At 44.2% G+C, this 26,083-nt stretch overlaps 1 protein-coding gene across 1 annotated transcript in view; it reads left to right on the top strand.

Annotated features, from left to right (window-relative positions):
- Positions 1–26,083, top strand: part of TRPM6 (transient receptor potential cation channel subfamily M member 6) — a 1,083,502-nt gene that overhangs the window by 1,047,010 nt on the left and 10,409 nt on the right. Inside the window, exon 38 of the mRNA XM_069229129.1 lies at positions 17,422–17,528. Within this exon, the coding sequence (XP_069085230.1) occupies positions 17,422–17,528 (107 nt within the window). The remainder of the gene's footprint in view (positions 1–17,421; positions 17,529–26,083) is intronic.

Genomic DNA, 26,083 nt, shown 5'->3' with positions numbered 1-26,083 from the left:
TCCTGGGGTATTACGACTGCGGCGGTAGCTCTGCGGTCGCACCGCCGGGGCCGGCGGTATTCCGCCACATTTGCCCTGGCGGTGATAATCCGCCTGGGCAGCGCTGCTAGCAGCGCTGCCCAGGGGATTACGAGTCCCCGACCGCCAGCCTTTTTTCTGGCGGTTTGAACCGCCAGGAAAAGGCTGGTGGTACGGGGAGTCGTGGGGCCTATGCAGACAGTGAAAAGCGCGACGGGTGCAACTGCACCCGTCGCACGGCCGCAACACCGCCGGCTCCATTTGGAGCCGGCTCCTATGTTGCGGCCGAGATCCCCGCTGGGCCGGCAGGCGGAAACCAGGTTTCCGCCCGCCGGCCCAGCGGGGATCTCCTAATGACCGCGGCGGGGGGGTGGCCGCATTGGCGGTTGCACGGCGGTCAGATCTTGGCGGGCGGCTGTAGTCGCCCACCAAGGTCATAATGAAAGCCTATGTGATCTACTTTTTGCGTCTGCAAACCAACGTGTAGTTGCCTGGACCCCCTTCACAGAGTGCCCAGTTTTGCGCACTACATAGAGGGCCAGCCTCCTACATTTTGTGTTTCAGCGTTGCGATAAAGACTTTGCATTTGCTGAAACAACTTTGTCAATTTTGTGAGCACACGGATAACTCTCCAAATTGTCTTTAGTTAATTATTTTTCAGTTTTTAATTGACTAAATATTTTTTGCAAATTTTAAAAATATTTCTTAGGTCCCTGGTTAGGTCCTTACAAATCTAACAAAAAGTTTTAAAAGTCCTTACTTTAGTTGGTCTATCCAAAAAGGGGCTTCTACATTTCTAAAAAAAGTCCCAACTTTAGTAAAGTAAAAATGTCAGAAGTAGAGTCCAAGACCCAGGAGTTCGACCTGGAACCTTATGAGGCATATAGTTGTGACCAATTAAGGAGAATCTGCAGGCCCCAGTGCAGAGAAACGTAAGGTCTGGTGGGCAGGTTTAAAAGTGATACGCCCCCCAGAAGAAGATGATGTATCTGTGGTGGGTGACGGTCCTTTGGAAAATTTGGATGAGGGTAGCTCCTCTTCCTTCAGAAGCTCTAAAGCACCCACAGAGACAGACCTGGACATTGCCAGGCTGAGCAGGAGACTGGCCTTAGAGAGTCAGCTCTTGGAAACAGAAAAAAAGAGAAATGAGTTGGGCTTAGGACCCATCTCTGGTGGCAGCATACAAGTGTTGAGGTAAAATGCTTTCAACATTAAACTCCCAGAAGGTGTTGTCCTTCCCTTCACTGAAGGGAATGATTTAGTAAAATGGTTTTCTGCCTTCAAAAGAGCCTGCATTGAGTGGGAAATCAAAAGGAAACATTTGTCGTATGTCGAGACGGGGCCACTCACCTGAAAAGCAGGATGTCTGCAGGGGCGATGGTATGTCCCCCCCACGACCTCCTGGAACACCTCTCGGCACTTCCTGGTGGACACAGAAACCCCGGCAGGTGTCCCAAAAGGAAAGGGGGAGAGGGAGAGAAAGAGACAAAACATTGCACGTCTTGCTGGTCCAGCCACACACCCTGTATCTTCAGGGGGGCAGGTCGTTGTTGACAGAGTGATAGTAGAGTTAGTGCGCTCAACTTCCTTGAAACTGATTCTCTCTTTCTGATATGGGCACGGGAGCGGTAGAAGAACACCGGGATGCTCCAGCACTTTTCTTGGATAATAACTGTTGGCACAATTACTAACACTGCATTACCAAAAACCCAAACTGAATACCATACCAATAAGTACTGCGACACTAGGGTTGGCTTCACAGAGATTCACTGTTGCACACTACAATTAGAACTGTGGTTGCACTTATCATGCACAAGAAAGACAAACAAGGGCACTAATTATATCACGTATAACTTTCCTGCATGCACAGGGTTAAACTAAAAGGAACAAAAGCAATCCAAGATATACAAATGTCCACTCTGGGTTTAAACAGTTAGGGTGGCACAGTTTGGTTTGGTTTCACTGTGTGTGTGAAAACCCCTTCAAAAGCAAATTCCTCAAACCTGAAACACAGGCATGAATGACACAATTTAAATCCAAGAGTCATGCTATTAGAGAAAGAAAAGTCACATAAATGCTCTTTTAAAATTGCACTGTCACTTTTTGTAGTACTTGAGCTCAAGAGGATTTCCTGAAGCACATTTAGGCAAGTAACTACAATAATAATGTAGAATGTTCAGAAATGCATTTGTCTCTTCAAGATAAGCATTCTGCCAAAATACGAGGTCTGAAATACACCAGCTGTTCTAGGAAAGCACGGCACTCAAAGAACAAACTCCCTGGAGAATACTAGTAACTTAGCTGCAGTCTTTTCCGGAGTGCTGGAGGAATGCCTGGTGTCAGCTCGTACAGGAACAAAGAAAAGAATTGCCTAAAAGTCCTGAATACGAGGATGACAGCAGGGGCTGGACTGCCAAATCAGATGCTGAGATCATGAAGCAAAACAAAGCCAAACAGGGAGGCATGCTTCGCTCTGCTATTAATAGCCAATCAGGAAAGAAGTTGAGTTTCCACATGTGAATGAGTCACCACACCCAATAAGAAGCATGTGTCTACAACACACCCAATTAGAAGCACATGTCTACACCTGCTCACATTAGCAAACAAGCATTGGTAAAAAAAGCATTGATAAAACCAATTGTGTAACACAGCACATTATGTTTACTTAAAAACATGAAGGTTTAACCAAGAACAGAAATATGATTTAACCCTAATCCCTGGGGATGCTGACAGATAACATAGGAGGCACTGTGGGGATTCCTGACAACATTGAGGCACACTGATGTGGGAGTTATTCTCAGGAAAGTGCAGGGATAGGCTCCTGACACTGAAAAAGGCAGATTCTAAATCCATTGACCACACGAAGGGGTAGCGCTTTGTGGAGAAGGAGGAGGGGCCAGCCGCCACACGCCAGGGCAAGGAGCCCTTTAAAAACATTGACGCGCTCCCGCTGCCGCAGGTAGTGCTTTGTGGAGAAGGAGGAGTGGCCAGCCGCCACACGCCAGGGCAAGGAGCCCTTTAAAAACATTGATGCGCTCCCGCTGTGCGGGACGCGCGCGGGCGGCGCCCGGGCAAAGCCCGGGCCAAGGGCAGGCCCGTCCTTGACCGTCATTGCCAGGAAGAGCCAGGGCAGGGCCACCCCCCTAATGTTTTTAACTAGGTAGGCTCAAATGTGATGCCCCTTAAAAGAAGTGCGCCTGGGTTTATTTAAGTATAAACAACCTTACCTATATTGCGCTACCTTTCAATTAGGGCCTATCGGTTTCTGGAATATATTACTCAAGGTATTCATAACTTCCCCTTCGCGCTTTAGCTATAACGTCCTTGAGGTTAATAGCTTATCAAGATGGGGAAAAGAAAAGCTACCAGCAATCCTACTGAGCAGGGAAGGGCAAAAAGAGCACCCCGACACGCGGCCGAAAATTGTACGCTCACCCAAATCGATGACCTTATAGAGGAAGTGGAGAGTTTGCTAGCCACCAAACCTTCAAAATCTTGTAGAAAAGATGCTCCCTCCTCCTCCAATGTCATAAAATCTTTCTTCGCCCCTGTGCACAGAGACTCGCAGAGATCTATACTTCAAGGCACCAGCACAGAACTTAGGAAGCTAGAAATTCTAAAGAATCCAACAGAGAGCCCTAAATTAAATCTGTCTAACCAGCAAGATGACGCACCCCCCCTGCCAAACTGCAATAATCGCTTCTTACCCCTTGTTTTACCATCACCAGCTGAATTAGAGAGAACTATCTCAAGGGAAATTGAGGAGCCAGTTCCAGCCATACCCACTCAGGAAGACCATTTAGCTGACTTTCAGTTAGCGCAGCTAAGAGATGAAATTTTAGGTCTTAGAGAACATCTTACATCTTTTACCCATATGATATATGAGAAGCTGGATAGCATATCTGCAGTAATTGGGGATATAAGGAAGACACCACAAAAATCAGATCCTAATATTCTGCCAAAGTTAGTTGAAACATCGGAAGCACCTATCCCACAAAGGTGTAGGGGCCAAAGGGTCGAAATGGTAACACATACTACCCAGGGGGGCAATAACGCACCTCCTGTAGCGCGTGTTCGTAATAACTATAACCCACCCTTGGATACAGGGAACAATTGGAAGATGTACAGAGAAGGACATCTAGATAAAAGCCCCAAACACCCCTTGGGAAATAACTTCCAAAGTCAGCCTAGACATAATATTTATGATATTTATATAACAAACGTCCCCAAGTTAAGTAAAGATCAAATTGAGCAAGGGGATTCTCTTAAAAACAAAGTTATACATTGGATAAGAAAGACAAAGAAATGTAGATCCATTATAAGGGACGATATAGTCATCGCACAGAGACTCACAAAAATAGGCTCAACATCAGATCTCATAGGGATAAAATTGATGAGTCAGAATCTAGCTAAGGGATCTTTTGACACTTGAGGAAAGAATGAGACCGGGTACCTTCTCCCAAATGACATTTGTCCACAAACTTCCCCAACTAAACCGGTTCCCACAAGAGAGAAACAACACTATAATGGCCCAGTATCCTTGCCCGCAGAGTAGGGATCGAAAGCAAAGCCATATCTCTGACATAGATTGACGTGAAGCCTTTGCCGCTGAAGCTTCAGCCGCTGAAGTTGGGAGTGATGGCATAACCCAGCCTGACTCCTATAACACAAAAAATGACCTATCTAATATTCTGAGAGCAGAGCCCAAAATATATTCCAGTGGCTCGCCAAAGGAGAAGCCCCAGCAAGAAATAATTTGTATATATGAGAATAGGGAAAATCTATCAGAAAATGGGCAAGACCATGACTTACCGATCAAGATCCTATCCTGGAATGTGGCAGGCCTGACTCAGAAAATAGATAATCCTGACTGGTGCAGATTTATAGATCAACATCACATTATTTTACTGCAGGAGACATGGGTGTCACCTGTAGTAAATAGAGAAGGCTACTGGACCTTTCAGAAGGCGGCATTACCATCGCCATCAGGTAGGGCTTCAGGCGGCCTGATAATTTGGTTAAAACACGACCTGTTCCCAAAAGTCAAAGAGATAGTATCCCCTACGAGGGATCTACTAGCTGTTGCGATTGAAATCAGTACCGTTAAAGGTCCAGTTAATATAATAATTGTAAATTTATATATCAGACCTGGCACTCAAAGGACCCAGACCATTCAGATGAGTTCAATAGTAGATTTCTTTAACTGCCTACCTAATGGGCGGGGTATAATGGCCGCGGGTGACTTCAATATGCAATTGAATTGCAGCGATGGTAATCAGCAAGAGGGAACCCAGCTCACAGATTCATGGGATAGATCAGGGCCGGTGCAAATTACATCTAAGAAAGAAGGAGGAATATCAGAACTATTGGAAGACCTAATAAAAATAAAGGGATTAAGAATAGTCAATGGGAATACCAGATCAGATAACCCGGCGTCACCTACATATAGGAGAGGCGTATACACTAGTCATCTGGACTATGTTTTAGTAAATGACGCCCTCTGGAAATCCCTAACTGACATGATAGTTCTCCCACGTATGGACAGTGACCATCTAGCCTTAAGCACCTCCTTTTCCACTATTTTATTTAGTTCCAAGACACTGTCAACGTGGACTTCAAATAGTGTCCTCACTAGGACCAACGATCGTAAAAATGTGAAATGGGATCGGGTTGAAAGTGATGCGAATTTTCAGCTAGCGATCTATAGATCGCTCGCAACAACACTCTCTCCCTTGAAACATACAAACATCAAATTGGTAGACTTGGTCTATCTTCATAACACCTTGGTCACCCGACTAAAACCACACTTCCAGACGGTAAGGAGGCGGACAGAGACTGTGATTAAAACCTCTAGGTGGTTCTTCAAACCCTGCCGCCAAGCTAAGACGCAGTTATTGGTAGCACTTAAGGAAGGGAACCCAAGAGAGATAAGGAAGAATAGGTCTGTATACAAAGACACACTTAAAAATGCAAAAAAAGAATGGACGAATAGGAATTGGAATAAGATGGTTGTGGCGCTCCAGGAGAAGGATCTTAACCTATTCTGGAAGCTAGTGTCAGATAAGAGTAGCCCCCAAGAAATGGGAAGCTACCCTGTTATCCAGCCAGAAATTTGGATGACGCACTTTTCAAATATATATAGGAAACCACATATCAACAGTACAATTACACCCCTACTAAAACCTAATGATTCTGTTGGCAATATCTTAACGTGGGGGAGTATAATACCACCCAAATTTGATCTGGACCTATTTTCCTTAAAAGAAACAACAGAGGCTCTCAAATCTACACGCAAGGGAAAGGCCCCTGGTCTTGATGGCATCCCAGGAGATCTATATCTTTCTCGTCTGACAACGTGGTCATTGTATCTAAATGCACTTAGTAATGAGATATTGAGGGGGGGAGGACTCCCTATCACATGGCAAGGAGCAGTCATAGTCCCTATCTATAAGAAAGGGCCAAGGGATCAACCTGACAATTATAGGCCTATCAGCCTTATTGATGTTAGTCAAAATATCTTCGCTAAGCAAGTGCTTAACAGACTACAGACATGGATAGAGGATTCCCAAATTCTCTCCGAATTCCAGGGAGGCTTCAGAAGAGGAGTGAGTACAATAGACCAGGCATTTAGGTTCAACCTCCTTTGCTGGAAATACCTGTCACTCAATAAAAGCCAATTGTATGTAGCTTTTATCGATTTAAAAGCTGCTTTTGACACGGTCCCTCGGGATACACTATGGGAAGTTATGGAGAGTTATCACCCCAATAGCGAACTACTAAGACTGATTAGATACCTCCATGAAGGGACTTATGCCCATGTTCGTTGGTCAGATAGTGGTGACCTAACGGAAGCCATACCCGTCAATAGAGGGGTTAGGCAGGGTTGCATCTTGGCACCAACACTATTTAATCTTTATATAAATGGTGCTGTGGACCAATTGCTACACTGTAATCATGATGCCCATAGACTAGCTGGAACTCCGGTCCCTATTTTAATGTTTGCCGATGACACCTTATTAATTTCAAGAACACCTATGGGTTTGCAAAACGAACTGGATACCTTTTATAATTTTTGCTCCAACAGAGGACTTGAAATTAATCTAACAAAATCTAAGTTTATGGCCTTTAACCCACACAAATTATTTAGGGGAAAAATGACGATAGCAGGCCAATTAGTGGAGAGAGTCAGACAATTTGACTACTTGGGGATCAGGCTAAGCGACGACCAACGTTGGTCGGCACAGATCAAGAAGAGTCTGACAATACTTAGGCAAAGGGCTATAGTGATAGCCAAAAAAATAGCTAATACCTATGAGGGGGAGATAACCCCTGCCATCACCGTTTATAAAGCAGTGGCAGTAGTGGCCTCAACTTATGGTGCCGAGCTTTGGGGCCATACTAATTCTAGATGTCTGACCACTGTAGAAAACCGGTTTATTCGAAACTTCCTAAAGTTGCCGATGAGCACCCCTCTCACTCCGCTCAGATTTGATTTAGCCCTAAATGAAATACACAATGAAATTGCACTAAGACCCCTAATGTATTGGATTAATCTTTGGACATCAGAGGACCGGCATACTCTCCATGCAGCACTAGATGAATTTCTCGCAAATAACAGTGTACTAAAGATCCCTTGGTTTAGATACATCAGAGACACGTGTAAATTTCTCAAAATGGAGGAGGTGTGGAGTGCTCCCCACAAGTTGGTAAAGGAAATAAAGGAACGTGTAAAAAAGTGCTACTGGGAGAACATTTTGACCCAAACTTGGTTAAAAAACCATGGCACTTCTTAGACCACAAATGCAGTCCCAAGTTTGAGGCTTACATGGATAATGTAAATCCTCCATATACCAAAACACTATTTATTAAGTTTAGACTAGGGACTCTTCCGCTTAAGTCATTTACAGCGCAATGGAGATCGGAGGACTGCAATTCAATATACTGCCATCACTGTCAAAAGACAAAAGAGTCACTTGCGCACTTTATGTTTTTCTGCCCTAGATATCTGGTACCCAGGAAAAAGTGGATTGCTCCCTTATGTAGGGAAATTGGAATAAGGGAATGGAATACGGCATTACGACTCCTAACAACTGATACAAGTGATAAAATAGTTTTCTCTGTGGTGGGATACCTACGAAGTGCATGGTCAATAAGAACAAAAGAACTATTATAAATGTGTAATCCCAACACATTGGTTTTAGACCATATTCATTTAATATATCAGTTTTCAATTGGATGAAGCTATAGCCTTAATGGTCTGGACTTTTAGTTAAAGAATAATGATGATTTGCATGTTTTATACATTTGTGACCATAACTTTATTTAGGGGTTTAAAAAAAAAAAAAGTAAAAAAAAAAATTAAAAAAAAAGAGATCAATGAAAAATTGGTCCTCCAGCGGCGAGGGTTTTTGAACTAAAACTTTGATAATTACGTGCTTTTAATAATTTGGTTTTAGATTATAATTAATAAGTCTGATAAATTTTAATTGATTGAACCCAAATTCTAACGATCTAATATTGTTATATGTCTTGAGATTTTGTAAAAACAAAAATGTTTAAAAACAATATTATCTACACATTTTTTAAAATCTTAAAGTGCTATGTTTCTTAATCATGTTATGTTTTGTTTTGTCTACTTTTATGGCTTACAGCCGAAATAAAGAAAGATTGATGACCACACGAAGGATACCCTGATTGAGGGCTTTGCATTTACAACTAAAGAGTACAGAATAAAGTTCATTTAGGCTTGAAAAACCCAGAGCCAGACCTGGGTAGACTTTGTGGACTATTCAGTAAAGATGCTCGGTGATTGGTTAGCTGGAAACAAGGTACATGATTATGATGGGCTGTAAATCCTATTCATGAAAAAACATCTATTTCGTAATTGTTTCAATGATAGGCTACATCAACATCTGGTAGACCTGAGTCCACTTTCCCCTCATGAACTGGAGAGGTAGGCAGACCACTGGGTCAAGACAAGGGTGACCAAAACTACCACTGGTAAGGGAGACCAAAAGAAAGAGACCAAAAAAGCCTCCCCAAGGGAAAGATGGGAGCCAGGGTAGACACAAGAAGTCTTCTCAAGGCCCCCAAAAACCTGCACAGGAGGGTGGGCCCAGAGACTTCTCACAGTCCAGAGGAGGGTACAAAGGTAGACATTTGACCCAAGCAAGACTTGGTGCCAAGATTGCAAAACCAAGGGGGACCAAACTGGAGAATCTGGCTGTAAAAATAAGAAAAATGCTATAGTCAACCTACAGTGAATGCAGTTGCCAATATCCAGATGTGGTCACAAGTTTGGCCTGACCATGCCAGTGCCCCCGCAGAGGCAACATTAATCGCTGAAGGTGAGGTATAATTTACTTTTGCTGCCTGGCCAAGTAATATGCAAAAATACAGGCAACACCCTTTGATTAATAGGGAGAAAATAGAAGCATTGAGAGACACAGGAGCTAGTATTACCGTGTTAACTTAGAACCTGGTCCACTCAAATCAGTTCCTGGAAGGGAAGTCTTATCTTGTCAACAATGCTGACAATCAGACAAAGTTCCATCCCATGGCTATAGTAACCTTTGAATGGGGGGAGAAGTAGGGTAGAAAAAAGTGGTTGTGTCCTCATCCATCCCTGTAGATTGCCTGCTTGGTAATGACTTGGAGCATTCGCCCTGGGCTGAAGTAGAACTGAAGAGCCATGCAACAATACTAGGGATCCCTGAGTGAGCATGTGTCAAGACACGGGCACAGAGCAAACTTCAGAGAGAAAAAGGAGAGCTGGATCCTGAAATAGTGGAGCAACCTCCCAAGAGAAACAGAAAGAAGACTGGGGACCCAGCTTCAAAACACATCACAAGACAGGACCCCTCTTCTCAGGAGGAGGAGTCATCCACCTTAGAGGGAACTGAGCCCGAAGAGCTTGGGCCTTACTACCCAGAGCTCTTGGGCCCCGGGGGACCCTCCAGGAAACATCTGTGCCAGCGGCAGAGAACCTGTTCCACTCTTGAAGGCCTGAGGCAGCAAGCTGCTCAGGAGGAGCTAGGAAATATCAGTGGTACCCACAGGGTCTATTGGAAGGAGGGGCTCCTGTACACTGAGGCCAGAGATCTCAAGCCTGGTGCAACCAGGAGGGTGTTAGTGACCCAGACGTTCAGAGAATTTCTTCTCACTGTAGCCCATGACATTCCCCAAGCAGGGCATCTGGGCCAACACAAGGCATGGAGTACGTTAGGTAACCAGTTTTATTAGCCACGAATGTCCCAAAAAGTGAGGGGCGTTTGTCAGTACTGCCCCACCTGCCAGTGGCAAAGCAGGTGGGCACTTAAAGTCCCCCTTAATGCCATTTCCATTGGTTGGGGTACCCTTTGAAAGGGTAGGGGCTGACATTGTTGCCCCTCTTGACCCTCAAACAGCATCAGGATAGAGTATATACTAGTGGTGATGCATCATGCACCTAGGCATCCTGAGGCTATAACCCTTGGGATCATTACTGCACGTGCAGTTGCAAAAGCCCTCCTGAACATCTTCACCAGGGTAGGGTTCTCAAAGGAGGTAGTATCAGACAGAGGCTCAAACTTCATGTCTGCATACTTAAAACACATGTGGCAGGAATGTGGGGTGACCCATAAGTTCACCACCCCATACCATCCACAAACCAAAGGGTTTATTGAAAGGTTTAACCAGACCCTAAAAGGCATGATTGAAGGACTCCCTTAAAAGCTCAGAAGGAGATGGAATGTCCTGCTTCCTTGCCTGCTGTTTGCCTACAGAGAAATGCCACAAAAGGGAGTGAGTTTTTCTCCATTTGAACTTTTGTTTGGGCATCCTGTTAGTGGACCACTAAGTCTTATTAGGGAAGGCTGGGAGAAGCCTCTCAAAGAGCCCAAACAGGATGTTGTGGACTGTGTGCTTGGCCTGCGTTCCAGAATGGCTGAGTACATGGAAAGAGCCAGCAAAAATCTTCAGACAAGCCAGGAGCTTTAAAGGCTATGGTATGACCAGAAAGTTGCTATGATGGAATTCCAACCAGGGTAGAAAGTTTGGGTGTTAGAGCCTGTTGCTCCAAGGGCCCTCCAGGACAAATGGTCTGGGTCCTATCCCATACTTGAAAGAAGAGGGGAAGTCACTTATTTAGTTGACCTAGGCACTTGCAAAAACCCCAAAAGAATAATCTGTGTCAACTGCCTAAAACCCTTTTATGATAGAGCTGATGTGACCATGCTCATGGTTACAGATGAGGGACAGGAGGATGAGACCAGAGAGATCTCCCCGATCTCCTCTTCAGCAACCCACAAGATAGTTCTGTGAATGGAGTGGTCTTATCAGACACCCTCACAGGACAACAGCAAACTGCTTGCAGGCAAGTCCTCAGCCATTATGCTGAAATCTTCTCTCTCACCCCTGGAAAGACAAATGGTGTACCTATGAAGATTACACTGGTGACAGATTGCCTGTCAAAAATAAGATTGATAGACAGTCAGACCATGTCAGAGAGAGCAAAGAGGCAGAAGTTAAAAAGGTGCTGGAGTTGGGGGTCATATTACCCTCTGGGAGTTCCTAGGCTAGCCCAGTAATTTAGTCTCCAAACCTCATTCTAAAGGAAAGACAAAGGAAATGAGGTTCTGTGTGGACTACAGGGGCCTAAACTCTGTGACCAAACAGATACACACTCAATTCCAAGAGCTGATGAGCTCATAGACAGATTAGGGGCAGCCAAGCATCTGAGTACCTTTGATTTAACATCTGGGTACTGGCAGATTGGTCTGACCCCTGGAGCAAAAGAGAGGTTGGCATTTTCTACTCCTAGTGGGCATTATCGGTTCAGTGTTATGCCCTATGGATTCAAAAATGCACCTGCCACCTTCCAGAGGTTGGTGAATCAAGTCCTTGATTGGCTGTAAACCTTTAGTGCAGCTTACTTAGATGACATAGCTGTCTATAGTTCCACCTGGCAGGATCACCTGATCCACCTTGGAAATTTCCGTGATGCTCTGCAAAAGGCAGGCCTCACTATCAAGACAAGTAAGTGCCAGATAGGGTAGGAGAAAGTTGTTTACTTGGGTCACCTGGTTGGTGGAGGCCAAGTTGTACCGCTTCAACCCAAGATTCAGACTTTTCTGGCTTGGGAAGCTCCCACAACCCAGACACAAGTCAGGGCATTCCTTTGCTTGACTGGGTACTAGAGGAGGTTTGTGAAGGATTAAGGCACAATAGTTTTGCCCCTCACAGAGCTCACCTCCAAGGAAATGCCCAAAAACCTTAACTGGACAGTGAGTTGTCAAAAGGCATTTGACACTCTGAAGGAAGCTATGTGCTCTGCTCCAGTTCTACAAGCACCAGACTATACCTGGGAATTCATAGTCCAAACAGATGCTTATGAAATGGGAATAGGAGTGGTCCTTTTCCGGAACAATGATGATGGTCATGACCAGCCAGTTGCTTTTATAAGCAAGAAACTACTCCCTAGGGAACAAAAATGGAGTGCCATAGAGATGAAAGCCTTTGCTGTGGTTTGGGCCCTGAAGAATCGGAGGCCATATCTGTTTGGCTCTCACTTCATAGTTCAGACTGATCACAGGCCTCTCAGATGGCTACAACAAATGAAAGGGGAAAACCCCAAACTGCTTAGGTGGTCCATTTCCTTATAGGGGATGGACTTTCAAGTGGAACACAGACCTCGGACTGCCCATGACAATGCAGATGGCCTCTCCAGGTTCTTCCACTTACATGATGAAGACTAACTAGGGAAAGGGTAGTCTGATCATCTTTCATTTGGGGGTAGGGTGAGAGAGTGCCTATTTTTGAAAGGGTATCCCCCCACATGTTGTCTAATATTGCTGTGTCCTATAAATGATAGTGCCCAGGGCCCCTGCAAACCAGGTTCCCTGGACCAGAGCTAGTTGCCTAAATCTGTTGTGACACTTTGACACAATTGGATACACATTAGCTACCACTATACGTCCCTAGTAATAGGCGCCTATGTGTCTAGGACATGGGGTGCTATGGGTAGGCCCCTGAGGGCAGCAGCACTGACTGTACCACCCTCTTGAGCCATGCATCCAGGTGCACCTAGCACTGTCATTGCAGGCTAAGTGTTCCAAGGCACAAGAACTGTGGACTTGCTGCACAAAGAAAAGGTGCCAAACCCTGCTTGCTGCACCTAGGACCCGACAATCGCCATGGTAGAGGAGCTGGACACTGGACTGACCTCAAGAAACCCAGAGGACCTCCAGGCTTCACAAATCACCCAAGATCTCCCTTCTGATTGGAGGTACCACTCAGCAACCAACAAAAAACCAACAACCCAGTGGAAGTCACTTCACTGACCAGCCGATATCTCCCGAACCGGAAGCTGCAGCCAGACCCAACAAAACACCGATGACTGCCAGGACAAACCCTGCAAGTGTGCTAAGTTTGTTGGTACTGCGCCCTCTGGTGGCCAGACTGTACCAATACCCTTGGTACTGGTCTGTGGACATTGGACACCAGGAAAACCAGCTCCCACCGAGCTGAAAAAGGATCAGGAAGAAGCCCCATTCAGGGGACTTCAGGAATATCCTGGACTTCCCACCAGAGTGCCCGCGTTGTCCTGTAAGCAGTCCTCAAAGAGACTTACCTCCACCTCCAAGGGTCTCCATTGCGCAAGGCTCCTGGATCAACAACTTGCCCTACACCCAGCAGCCCTGTGCCCTGCAACGCAGAACCAGCTGTGCCCCCAGGGTCCCACACACTTGTGACCTCAACACCACAAGGGGACCCCAAGGCACCACCTTTAAATTTGCAAGAACCACCCTTTTACAAGTGGTCCTCCTAAGTGGCCCTTGACCTGCTCCAAGAGACATTCCAACTCTGCTCCTGCCGGAACCAGCAGCCGCCCGAGCCTCTCCAGCTGGCACAGTGTGCCCACCGATGACCTCGTCCAACCTGCAAAAGCGGAACCTGGTAACACAACTGTCCAATTTTATATGCATTTTTAAATGTGACTGCTTATTGATTCCTAATTACGCACAGAAAGACTCCAATTATTAAAACTTCAAAAACTAATATCTTAAAAGGTACTTAACCAAGTTTGATAATCATGGTCTTAAAATTTATATAAAAATCTGAATTATTTTAATAAATTGGTTTCGAGTTATTCCTTTGAATGTGTGAGATGCACGATTGATACTCTGAGTACAACAAATGCTTTGCACTGCTCCAAGATTAGCCTAACTGCTCGACTGAGCTACCTGAAAAAATAGAGCATTTAGGTGATCTAGTTTTTGTCTGGAAACCAACGTGTGGTTGCCTGGGCCCCCTACACAGTGTGCCCAGTTTTGCACACTACATAGAGGGCCAGCCTCCTGCAACCAGAGCCCCTCGAGTGTTCAAGAAAGTGATGGCAGTGGTTGCAGCTCATCTGTGTAGGTTAGGGGTTTCAGTCTTTCCCCATCTTGACAACTGGCTCCTGAAAGGGGGCATGCCCCAAAGGGTCATCTCCACTTTTGAGACTACGGCAAACCTTCTGCACTCACTGGGGTTCACTATAAACATGCTGAAGTCACACCTGACTCCTTCTGAGACACTCCACTTCATCAGAGCTGTTCTGGACACAGTGCGGTTTCAGGCGTATCCTCCTGAAAAGCAAGTCCAGAGTATTCAGACTATGATTCCGATGTTTCAGGCTCTACCCTGGATTTCAATGAGAATGACTATGAGGCTGCTGGGCCTCATGGCCTCCTGCATCCTGCTGGTGACACATGCCAGATGGCATATGTGGGCTCTGCAGTGGGCCCTGAAGTTCCTGTGGGCGCAGCATCAGGGAAACCTTTCCAACATGGTCCAGATCTCGGAAGGAATTGGGCAAGATCTGCAGTGGTGACTTTCAAATTGCGATTGGGTCAATGGAAGATCCCTCTCCTTTTCCCAACCAGATCTTACAGTAGTGATAGATACTTCACTTTTAGGATGGGGTGGCCACATGAGCAAGGTGGAGATTAGAGGTCTCTGGTCTCCAGCAGAGTCTGGTCTCCAAATCATCCTTTTGGAGCTCCGGGTGATCAGGCTTGCACTGAAAGCATTCTTTCCCTCTCTAAGAGGGAAAGTAATGCAGGTGTTTATGGACAACACCACTGACATGTGCTACTGTAACAAGTAGTGCAGAATGGGGTGGTGGACCCTTTGTCAAGAGGCTATATGCCTCTGGACGTAGCTGAAACACCAGGGCATAACCCTGGTGGTTCAACATCTGGTGGGCTCTCTTAATGCCTCAGCCATCGATCCATAGTCGATCACTAATGGCGTCTCGATCCAGAGGTGGCGCAAGGCCTATTTCAGTAGTGGGGAGAGTCTTGGTTAGATCTGTTCGCCTCTGCAGAGAAATCGCAATGTCAACAGTTTTTTTGTTGGAGTTTCCAAGGCTGCACTCACTTGGTGACACCTTTTTGTCTCGAGTGGCACTCATGCATCCTTTACGCCTTCCCGCCAATACCACTTCTGCCTAGAGTTCTGAAGAAGGTCAAGAGTGGCCGGGCCCAAGTGTGGCTCCAAAATGGGCATGAAGAGTCTAGTATCCAGAGCTTTTGAGCATGGCTACGGATCCTCCGATCAGACTTCCCCTTCGGGAGGACCTTCTGTCGCAGCAGCAGGGCACGGTTCTCCATCTGAACTTATCCAGTCTCCGCCTTCTTGCATGGATATTGAGCCATGGCAGTTGACAGCTTTCGACCTTCTGCCCGAAGTCTGTAATGTTATCTTGGCAGCCAGGCGCACCTCCACCAAATCGATAAACACCTGTCGTTGGCACAAATTCATGGCATGGTGTACCAGCAGGTCTATTGATCCCCTAGATGGCTATTTATCTGCCATCTCAGCCTTTCTCAGCTTGCCAGACCAACCTTCATTATTCAAGTCTCCCACTGTTGGGAGGTTCCTTAAAAGACTCACCCATTTTTTTATCTCCGACCCCGTTCATTATGCCTCAATGGGACTTAAACCTGGTTCTTACCTACCTTAGGTGTGCCCCTTTTGAGGCACTTCCCAATTGACCGCTGAGGCTCCTCATGTTAGAAACTGCTTTCCTGATTATCATCACCTCTGCTCATAGAATGAGTGAGCTTCAGGCTCTTTCTTTAAAACCACAATTTTTATCTGTCCATCCTGACAAAGTGGTGCTTCATACCAGGGCCTCGTTTCTTCCTAAAGTTGTTATGCCTTTTCATTTAGGCCAGTCCATCACCTTGCCTGCTTGTTACGCACCTCCACATCCCTCTCATGAAGAGAAGAGACTCCACTGTCTGGATCAAAAAAGAGCATTGGCATTCTACCTCAAATGTACTAAAGATTTCTGGGTGGACAATCAACTCTATAGGATTTGTGGGTGCAAAGAAAGGGCTGGTGGTGCAGAAGCGCACCATCTCACATTGGGTGGTGCTCTACATCAAAATGTGCTACACTTCGGTGAAAAAGCAACCCCTTGAGGGCTTGCGTGCTCACTCCACCTGATGCATGCGGAGTTCCTGTCCTCGATATCTGCCAGGCAGCAACGTGGGCATCCCTGCACACATTCACTAAACATTGCTGCCTGGACAGTCAGGTCTGCAGAGACGGCTACTTTGGTCATTCGGTCCTGCAGGACTTTCTAGTATGATCTTGGTTTGCAGCCCACCGCCGTGGATGGTATTGCTTGGTTATCTATTCTAAGGTAAGGAATCTGAAACTAGAAGTCACTATCAGATGAACAAGTTACTTACCTTCAGTAACACTTTATTTGGTAGAGACATATTCTAGTTGCAGATTCCTTACCAGCCCACCCATCCTCCCCACACTGCAAACTGATTTCTAGGGACAGGGATTTCCCTTTTAGGACCCTAGTTCTGGTGCATCATGTGTTCTTTATGGCTCTGTGCTACTGGCGTGGAAAGTTGTGAAAAGAAACTGACGTCAGCATGCCGGGGTGAGGCCTACATATGAATGCAATGTCATTACAGCAACCACAATGCCAACAGTTGACACGGAGTTGACTGATGCCACCTCATGGCACGCAAGGGTCCTACTTGAAGAAAAATCGCCGGGTCCAGTCTGACACCAGGGAGAAAATTCTAAGGTAAGGAATCATCAACTAGAATATGTCTTTACCAGATAAGTCATTACCAAGGGTAAATAACTTGTTCTTGTGCACCCTAATGCATATCAAAATTGTGCTCTGTTTGCTGATAAGATACGTATTGGGATTTACCTGCTGGAAATGTGTTGGGGTGTGTAATTTGCACATAAGCAAGGAGCAGATGACCAATCAGCAAATGAGCAAATATCACCCAGCTTGGAATCTTGTTTCGGATGCCTTTGTGGGTTGATTTTTCTGCTGCAGCATTTTCAAAGCATTCGCTTTAGCTTTCACTCATAATTACCTCTCCTTTTTTTTCCTTCAAGATCCAGGGGTATGGTATTTGGCCCAGCAAATCTAGGAGAAGATGCATTGAGAAACTTTATTGCAAACCACCGATGCAATTCCTGTTGTAGAAAACTTAAGCTTCCTGGTACGTAGTAGAACTAACTTTTAAATTGATGTATTCATGTTTGTGTTGTTTATCATGGATCCATGTATGTGTGTAAGTGAACCTTTAATGTTTACTAGTAGTGATAGGTATTGGAAAACTTTTTAGCAGTACCCAAAAGTTATATTTCTGTTCTTAGAGCAATGGTCACAGCTATATATTGATAAACTTTCAAAGCTTTGGAGAAGTTTGGAAAGAAGCTCTTTAGAAAAGCAAATATTTGAGCAAAGCACTTATCATAGCAATGCAGCACTTACCATTATGACTTGGCCCTGGTAATGTAACTGGAAGCGTCCAGCATAAGTAAAGGAAGCAGGACTGACGAATAATGTTCAGGCTCACCACAAGGGTGTTATTCAGGGTTTGTTGGATTGGTTACCACATCCCACATTTGACAGATATCCCATCCACCATATTACATGCATTATCGCCTGTTGCACTTGTAATTAAGGGGACAGGATTTAATTATGTTTGTGATGGAGTACACCCCCACCAATCTAGAAATCAGGCCTTAAATATTTAAATGAGTTCCACTTAGATTAAATGTATTTAAATGTATTTTATGTGGATATCCAGAAAACTTGCATGGACCCTGTACTCATGGGCCTAAAGTGAAAAGCCATAATATACACTTATATTATTGAAACAGTGATTAACAGTGGAAAGCAGTCACAGAAAATCCCACTATCAAAAGCGTGTCTTCAACCTGTTACATGAATGGAGGAGCTGACTCTTATTTCAAGAAATAAAGTTAGCGTTTTGGCATTCCATGTGCATGCTGGAATTTTTGATTAACTTTACTTCCAGTCCAGACTTAATTTTAATTAAATAGAAGAGGGAAAGTTTGGATACACAAATGTCAGATGCAGCTCAACAGTAATGAGACCAAAGTCATTATCTTTAGTTCAGAAACCATGAGCATCAAAACACACATAAGTGGGTCCCTTCCAGCTATATGTACCCAACAGGTGTAATGTGGTATAGAATTTTTTTAAGCTGTAGGTATATGTTTATAGTGGTAATCAACTATTGATTAGCTGCATTATGGAAATGCTTATTTTATACCTGTAACTCACAGTCAAACAGAGTGTCAGATCATGTTTGGCTACTACATAAGAGCCTTATTAACATTGCCTAAATAAAAAAAACCTAAAATTTGCAGTTTCCATCAGGGACTTTATCTTTAAATAAAGCAATGCTCATACCTACCCCCTTCACGGTTTCCTATCTGAGTGGGAGGTACATTATTACCTTTGGTCCAAAGCATGAATAAGTTCTCTCTGCCCCTACCCTCAAGGATCTATGAACTCAATCATTTTGTCAAATGTTGAAAACTCACTTCATCTTTACTCCTTAGTAGTTTAATGTTAGATTTTATTTGTAATGTTTTGCTTTGACTGCTGCAGACTATTGCCAGTACAGTGCTTAGGAATTATCACCATAAAGTGTACTTCCAAGTGCCAGTATCTTTTAAAGATTCTTTATTATTTTCCAATTTACAACATAGATTGGTATCTTTTAATTGTCATTATTAATTAATTTTGGTTATATAGGTTCAGAAAAACTACTGTTTATTATGTGGTTATAGAACTTTTCATTTTTGATTTGCACATTCCAAAATCATTTTATGCCAAATTATTTAAAGTCATTATAATGTACAACAATCATAATCAATCAAATAATCAGAATGGAACATGTATTATATCCCAGTTATATCATAAAATGTAGCAGAATACTTACTTTATATTTCTCTTTAAAAAATAAATAAATGAGGGACATAGTGGAGCTCCACTCCACTTAAAACACTATTCTATGTATTAGGATTTTATCTTTATCATGGGTAAGAGTTTTGAACCCTTCCCTTCATATTTTAAAAGTTCTGTTCATCATCCGCAGTTTACATTGACTTAACCGTAAGAGGTTATTTTCAGTTGTAATTATGATTATTCCTCTGTCATTATTCTGGTTATCGTGTAGGAAGAACATCTCTTCGTAATGTGTAGTAGGTATGTGTTCTAGAATCTGCATGTCTTGCTATCTTTTAGGAGTAGCAGAGGTTTGACTTGTGTTCTTTTTAGTATGTGATATTAGTAATTTTAAAATGCGGATTGCTGATAGCTGACCTTTAATATACTCATATACTTTAGGGAATATCTCTTTTAAAATATATGTTAGTAGTGGTCTCTTGGGAACTAGTGCTTGCCTCTTTTAAATCTCGAAGTGCATGTCTTACTTCTATTTCTGTTACAATTGAGAGGCGGTATTGTTCCCTGACATTAATTACAATCTAGTTTTTCATTGTAGTCCATCCATAGCAAGTATTTGCATAATATTTGGTAAATTTCCAACTCACATTCTCTGTGCTTTCCTAGCTGTGTGTGTGTGTCACATGTGCGAAAGCAATTGTTCGCCTTGCTGTGACATATGTGGCTCTTTCTGACGTTCCATAAATTTAAAAGTAATCACTGTGTTTAAAGCATTTGTTTTGTTGCTAATCTAATTTAAATATGCTTTCACACATTTTACATTCCATACTTAGATATCTGCTTTTGCTTTAAATTGCACTTGATATTGTAGTTTCTCTTTGATGTCCTCGAGATTTGGGTCGGTTGGGCTTTTTTTCCACTGATGAAAAAAGTTTTGTTTTAGTTACATATGAAAATACAGGTTTGTCTAATTTTGGGTGGTGGTGAGGCTTTAGGTTGAATTTTAACTTATGGGGTTGTTTTTTTATAAGTGTGTTTACTTTACTTACTTACTTTTACTTGCTTTGAAAGTGCCTTCGTACAGGTTTACAAACCTGGACTTTAGTATCTATTAGACAAGAGAAGATATAGTTGTGTATTTTTAGATTTACGTTTTAATATTATGTGAGGCTAGATTGTAGTTCATTTAATTTTTAAGCTTACTTGCGAAGGTGTCTTCTTATTTTCATGGTCTTCATTCTGACTTTTCTTCATGCAGTCTGGCTGAGTTTAATTTTCTTGCAGTTGTTAAGATTTTCCGTAAAAAATAGTGAGATACTATGTACTTTTCATAGTGATCACTTAATTATGTTTATATTAGCTAGTTTATTTTAGGGTGCATTTTATTCACTACATAGTGTGTTGTTTGATTTTTTTTCAATTATAACCTTTTTTGGTGGACCCGAATAGTGTTTCTTCTATTCTTTTAAATTTGTGCACTTGTTGAATTGTTTTATTATTAATAATATATTTTAAATGTTACATTTATTTTATTTATTTAATGTGTTCTGTAAAATTTATTTTATTGTAATAATGTTTGTTTTTATGAAATGTTTTAATATTGATTCGTAAATATACAGCAACTATATATGGGTATATATGAGAACATGTAATGTATTATTCATTTTTTTGCAGTTAGATTATTGTTATTTTTATATATATATAACTTACAAAAAGAAGTTGAAGAGGTAAAATATTTGTCCTTATTTTTGGCAATATTATTGTAGTCAGTATTGTGTGTTTCATTATTTTTGGTATTGTTTATATATTTAACTAGTACACAACATTTTGTTTTATTCAATATTGTTTAATTTAGATATTTTTCAGGGTGGTATTTTCTATCATCAGTATTTGTGTTATTTGTGATTAAGTATAGGATGGTGATATTTTTGTAATCAATATCACTTTAGAGAGTCATTATTGTTTTCCATAATATTCTGTCATTGAACCATCCAGGAGTCACCCCTAGCTACTGCCTAGTGCAAATCATAAATGTGGCACCTCAGGCAACCCTCCTCAGAAGAATTTATGGACTGGAGGAAGTTCAGAAGAGGACTGGACCTGCATTTTGTGACAGGAGAGGAGACCTGCAGGACTGGACCTGCTCCTTTTATACCTAGGACAGAAAAGTGAACTCCAAAGGTGGTTTGGCTAACCTCCTGCATGGTTACAGTGACTCAACAAGTTGCAAGTGACCAGTTTGCCCAGTAACAACTCAAACTGTACTGGACCTTGCTACTCACCTCTGCTGGTGTGATGCCCTGGCCAGTCGTTGCTATCACTGGGGATCCATAGAAATGACCCAGGGGAGCTGCTCCGGAAATTTGGAAAAGTTGAGAGTCAGAAATGTTTTGGACTTTCATTGCCTTCAGAGCCATCAGTGGGACTTAGTGGCAAAGTTCTCCACTTTTCTCTTTGATTTTGATGATACTTCATCAGATATAGCTTCAGGCTTGCCCCACTGGAAGATTTTGAGTTCTATAAACAAGAGTAAGGGCCTCATTACAAGTACGACAGTCATAAGACAGCTTTACTTGCCTTGGTGGTCTGACCTCGCCAATCTTGGCAGTACGACCGCCAGATTACGATCATGGCAGCTTGACCACCAGGAGACTGCAACCACCACCAGGATCATGGATCCTGAGGGGTTGGTGGTGGTGCAAGCCGTGGTCAAGCATGGCCATGAAAAGGCTGGTGGAAAGGCAGGAGTGGGACCACGGGGGGCTCTGCATTGCCGATGACCATGTGGTGGGGAGTGTAGGGGCCCTCCTGTCAGCACACTCAGAGTGCGCACTGTCTGTAATGGCAGACAGTGCACATTCTGAGTGTGCTGCTGTCACCAACAGTGCGGCAGCAATGGCCTCAGCTCTCCCTGAGTTTTGAAGCCAATGCCGCTGCACTGTTGGTCTGGCAGGGAACTCATAATATGGCAGTCGAGAGGCTGCCGGCTTTGAGGCAGCCTCTTGACCATTATAATGGTGGTCCGACGTTCCGACTACCGCAGACGTAATGAGGCCGTAACTCAGAAGGTAAAATCTTTGACTGGTACAAACCCCCTTGGTGTACCTGACCTGTGTTCCATCGCAGTGGACCTGAAATCACACCTAAGTCCGGGTCTGCTGCTTCCATAGACTATTGTTGGTGCTTATTCCTTTTTGGTTCTATTTTTCCTTAAAATTTTAATAAGTCATATGTTAGGTTTTCCTTTATTGGATTTTTGACATTTTGGTGTAATTTTATATATTGAATTTAACTCTATTTTTCTAATTCACTTTGGTATTTTGATTTTTTTACATTATTGTTGTTGACAATATTGTTGTTTTAGTACAGTAGAAATATTTTACACATTGCCCTAAGTTAAGCCTGCCTACTCTGTATCACGGATTGAACTAAGGTTAATTTAGTGAATTTGGGGTTCAGTCGGACAAGTTGTGTTATTATTTCTTAAGGAATAATAACAATAGCTTTCTCTAGGAAGAACATTATCCTATGCTGTGACCTGTGTTGTACAGTAGAAACTGTTTCACATTCTTGCATATCTCATACACCCTTACTGCTATGTAGGAGGCTGTGCTTTGGAGGTCATGCCTTATTCGTACATAGAGCTGCATTTTCTTACAAAGAATGAAATATTCAAACGGAGCCATTTGGAGTAAGGCTAAAACGGGACATCTTCTGTAAATAGAAAGAGGTCCTATTTCACAACACTGTAGGTTTCAATTCAGATGTGATCACACTGGCCGTACCCTCTCACTCACTACAAATCGCTGGTTCCTCTCTCCTCCCACCCCTTGGTCACTGAATATAATTCAGAGACTTTGTGCTAGTAATAGCTGTTATACCCATCAAGAAAAGCATATCTTTTAGGTTTTTACATAAGTTCTTCAAAAGAATGGCATTTTCCTTCAAATGTGTTCATAAAGGTTTGAAAACATTATTTGGAACAACATACCCACTGATTAGAATATTGGTGAGTCTGTGAATATTTGGACAATACCTTTTTATCTGATAGAGACTTTTAGTTGCAGATTCCTTACCTTAGAATTTTTCCCCAGGCGTCAGACTGGATCCAGAGATGTTTTCTTCGAGCAATACCCTTGTGCGTCGGTAGGTGGTGTTGGTCGACCCCGCAGCGTCATTGGCATCATAGTCACCGTGATGACTTTGGGAGTAGTACATAGACATCTCCTCAGCGCATTGACGTCAGTTCTTTTCTCTCCTCGCCATGCGCTGATTCGGAAAGAGCTACCCTGGTCTCATTTTTACTGATTTCAACCATTTTGTCATGTTTTTTGGTGAGATTTTGGTGTGTCGAAATGTCCATGATGACTGGTTTCAAGCTGTGCGAGGACTGTCACCACATGATGTCTGCATAGGGTCTGTTTGTGTGCTTGGATCGCAACCATGACCTGAAGTCGTGCTCCGAGTGCCGGGCCATGCACCCGAATGCCTTGAGGGAGCGGTCCCTCAAGCTCATGGCAGCCCAGCGCTCAACTCTACATAAGTCCCGGTCTCGCTGAGCCACCACTATTCTTCTTCCTCCAAGTCTTTGGGCACATGTAAGAAGAAGAAGAAGTTGAAGCGGCCCCATCACCCTTTGACTTCACCCCATCGCTTGGCTGATGTGATGCAGGAGGAGCATCGACACTCGAGGCCTCTGTCTTCGGAGGCTGCTTCTGGGTCCGCTCTGCGCTTACCTGAATTTCCGGGAGCTGGAGCAACCCCTGCCCAATTAAAGGAGTTTTATGAGGCCATGCAACTCATTTTTGGGCGGGCCGACCATGATGCGGTGCCTTCAGGCCCAAGCGGTTCGGTCAGAGGGGCCTTCGGGTTCCACGCTGGGTGGCTTTAGCTCTGGCCACCTGGTTCCCCTCCGGATCCGCTCGTGGCTCCGCACCAACACCGGTCGTACCACTGAAACCTTCCCCGGTGCTGGTTCGATTGTCGATCGCTCCTGAAGTCGGTGGTGCCCACCATCGACGTCGACCCGATACTCATCCCTGATGATGGATTCGGAACGGCGTCGGCCGACGCCGTCTCTGTCTTCGATGGGGCCTACTCACCCCAGGTCGGATTTGGTCTCTTTTTATTATGGGTATGAATTTGGGGAAGGATTGGAGGGGTTCCTGGACCCTTATGAATGCCATGAAGACCCTACGTTGCTCTGGGCACAGGAGTTGGGCGGGGCCAGTGGCTACGGCAGAGGGAGCGACTTATTCTGTGGTGGTCAGTAGGGCGGCTGAGGTCCTTGGCCTTGAGCTGCTTACTGTTCAGGTCAGGTCAAATCTCCTGATGGTCCAGATCTCAGAGGGGACTGCGAAAGACCTGCAGTGGTGGCGTGCAAATCCACATTGGGTCCACGGCAGATCCCTCTTCCTTCCCTAGCCAGATCTATCCATAGTGACAGATGCGTCACTTCTGGGTTGGGACGGCCACATGGGAGAGGCCGAGGTTGGAGGCCTCTGGTCTCCAGTGGAGTCCGGGCTCCATATCAATCTTTTGGAGATCAGGCTTGCATTGAAAGCATTTCTTCCCTCTTTCAAAGAGAAAGTAGTGCAAGTGTTCATGGACAACACTACTGCCATGTGGTACTGTAACAAAGAGGGCAGAGTAGGGTCCTGGACCCTTTGTCAGGAGGTATTACGCCTCTGGACATGGCTGGAACATCAGGGCATTTCCCTGGTGGTTCAACATCTGGCGGGCTCTCTGAATGCCAGAGCAGCCGAACTCAGCAGTCGATGTACAGCCGATCACGAATAGCGTCTCCATCCGGAGGTGGCACAAGGTCTCTTTCAGCAGTGGGGAGAGCCTTGGTTAGATCTGTTTGCCTCCGCAGAGAACATGCTATGTCAGCTGCTTTGTGCGTTGGAGTTTCCAGGGCGGCACTCGCTCAGAGACGCTTTTCTTCTCGTGTAGAATTCCGGCCTTCTTTCCGCCTTTCCGCCTATACCACTTCTGCCCAGACTTCTCAAGAAGATCAGGAGCAACCGGGCCCAAGTTATCTTGGTGGCTCCGGACTGGGCACGGAGAGTATGGTATCCAGACCTATTGAGCCTGGCCACTGATTCTCCACTCAGACTGCCTCTTCGGGCAGCTCTTCTGTCGCAGCAACAGGGGACAGTTCTCCATCCGAACCTGTCCAATCTCCACCTTCATGCATGGAGACTGAGCAGCAGCAGTTGATGACTTTTGACCTTCCACCCAAAGTCTGCGATGTTATCTTGGCAGCTAGGTGTCCCTCCACCAAGACGGTATACGCCTGTTGTTGGCATAAATGTGTGGCATGGTGTACCAACAAATCTGTTGATCCCCTCTCTGCTCCTCTTTCTGAGGTTCTTTTGTTCATTCTTTAGCCCAGCAGGGCTCTGCTTTGGGTGCCCTTATGGGGTATTTATCAGCTATTTTGCCCTTTCTTAGGTTACCTGATCAGCCCTCACTTTTTAAGTCTCCTATTGTCAATCGATTCCTTAAAGGTCTCACCCATTTATTTCCTCCCTCTCCATTTATCATGCCTCAGTGGGACCTCAATCTTGACCTTACTTATGTAATGTGTACTCCCTTTGAACCAATGCACAATTGTCCTTTATGGCTCCTCACTTTCAAAACTGTCTTTCTTGTTGCCATCACTTCTACTCGCATAGTGAGTGAGCTTCAAGATTTTTCTTCTAAGCCTCCATTCTTGTCTGTGCACCCTGACAAAGTGACGTTGTGCACTAAGGCTTCCTTCCTTCCCAAGGTTGTTACGCCTTTTCATGTTGGCCAGTCTATCATCTTGCCTACTTTTTATGCACC

This window comes from Pleurodeles waltl, chromosome 1_1, assembly GCF_031143425.1.
Source record: "Pleurodeles waltl isolate 20211129_DDA chromosome 1_1, aPleWal1.hap1.20221129, whole genome shotgun sequence".
In the NCBI taxonomy this organism is placed as follows: domain Eukaryota; kingdom Metazoa; phylum Chordata; class Amphibia; order Caudata; family Salamandridae; genus Pleurodeles; species Pleurodeles waltl.
The sequence above is the reverse complement of the archived record's forward strand: the minus strand, read 5'-3'. Positions and strand labels throughout refer to the sequence as shown.